At 42.9% G+C, this 1,369-nt stretch overlaps 1 protein-coding gene across 1 annotated transcript; it reads right to left on the minus strand.

The window, feature by feature from the left end:
* Nucleotides 1–474: 474 nt before the first annotated feature.
* On the minus strand, nt 475–1,086 carry LOC121268833 (calcium load-activated calcium channel-like). Its single transcript, XM_041173098.1, has one exon. It carries the CDS (start codon nt 1,031–1,033, stop codon nt 629–631), a length of 405 nt encoding a protein of 134 aa, XP_041029032.1. The 5' UTR covers nt 1,034–1,086; the 3' UTR covers nt 475–628.
* Between the last annotated feature and the right edge of the window lie 283 nt (nt 1,087–1,369).

Here is a 1,369-nt window from a genome sequence, read left to right on the forward strand (position 1 = left end):
GAGGCGAGAAGCCCGCACCAGTACCGGCCGCCACGTGTTAATTTCTCTAACGTCTTCCTCGTGAAATAATTAATTCGATCTCTGCCATCGTTCCCTTTCAAATAACTTTAAAATAAATTAATATTTTAATAATAAATTGTGTAGACATTGTATATGGACGTATAGGATTTTTCATTATTATTATAGAGTACTATCACAGCAACTGGATGAAAAAATAGTAGGAATAATAATTTAAGGACAGTGGAGAAATCAATCCACATGAATGGAGGAAAAAGATCATATTCGTAGTAGGGCTGCAATCCGATCAACCCGACTCATGTATTGGCCCGAACCGTCTTAAACACAGGCCAATCCGATATGGGCCGACCCGATCCGAAATTGAAAGCAAGTAATGGAACCCAAATTGTATACAAACAAATTCAACAAAAATCTTACAAATTCCATGAGCAGAAACCTTAAACCACTCCATTCAAATTCCATGAATGCTAATTCTGTCAAACCACTTCAATTTCTAAGCAGAAACACCATGAGGATTGCTCTTGCTTTTAGTCTCTGGGCTAGCTTCCTCATCTTAGGCCCTCTCTTGTTTGCTTCATATGGTTGGTCATCTCTCACGACCCATCCTTTTTTATTGGTTGAAAATATTATGGAAATAGTTGGCACCGCGTGGTGGTGAAAACCCTAATAAGAGTGAGTTAAGAAGACCAAAGACGATGAAGAGGACAAGGGCGACGACGGCGTCGGACTTGAACTTGAAGAGGGAGAGGCTGTGGCTCGACTCCTTGAGGCTGTTCTCGACGCGTTCCATCTTTTTGGTCTTAGATTGCTTGGCGATCTTGGTGGAGGATTCGGTTTTCATCATCTCCAGCTTCTTGGTAGCCTTGTCAATTGAGGACCTCGACTTGTAGGAGTTGATGCGATAGATGAGGAGCCAGGAGATAATCTCGTAGGCTATGGCAGTGCAGAACGAAATGGCCACGACGGTGAGGCTGTCAGAGTACTTGAAAGAGGAGTAGATATGAGGAGAGGCCATGGGAATAGGTGGTTGTTTGGCAGATAGGAAAGGGCGAGAAAGTGTTTTCTCGAGAGTTCTACGGGTTCAAATCGTTTGACGACTTGAACTGAATTGGAATTTTCTTATAATGTTGGTTTTAGCGGGTTCGACCCGCAAGTTGCTCCACTCGCTTCTTTTGGTCGGGTTGGGTCGGGTCGCACGGACAGGCCGGGTTCTAATGTTTTCTGCACAGGCCTAATTCGTAGCATGTGCGAGACGGATTGAAATGTTGGGGTATGTATTTTTCTAGACTAGAATATTAAATTGTACGTTGGACTGGAATACAGAGAAAAATGTGAACAAACCAATAAAAAG

The sequence above is a fragment of the Juglans microcarpa x Juglans regia genome, chromosome 6D (assembly GCF_004785595.1).
Source record: "Juglans microcarpa x Juglans regia isolate MS1-56 chromosome 6D, Jm3101_v1.0, whole genome shotgun sequence".
In the NCBI taxonomy this organism is placed as follows: domain Eukaryota; kingdom Viridiplantae; phylum Streptophyta; class Magnoliopsida; order Fagales; family Juglandaceae; genus Juglans; species Juglans microcarpa x Juglans regia.

Coding starts and splice junctions, on each gene's coding strand:
- LOC121268833 (XM_041173098.1), bottom strand. CDS start 1,033: ATGGCCTCTCCTCATATCTACTCCTCTTTCAAGTACTCTGACAGCCTC.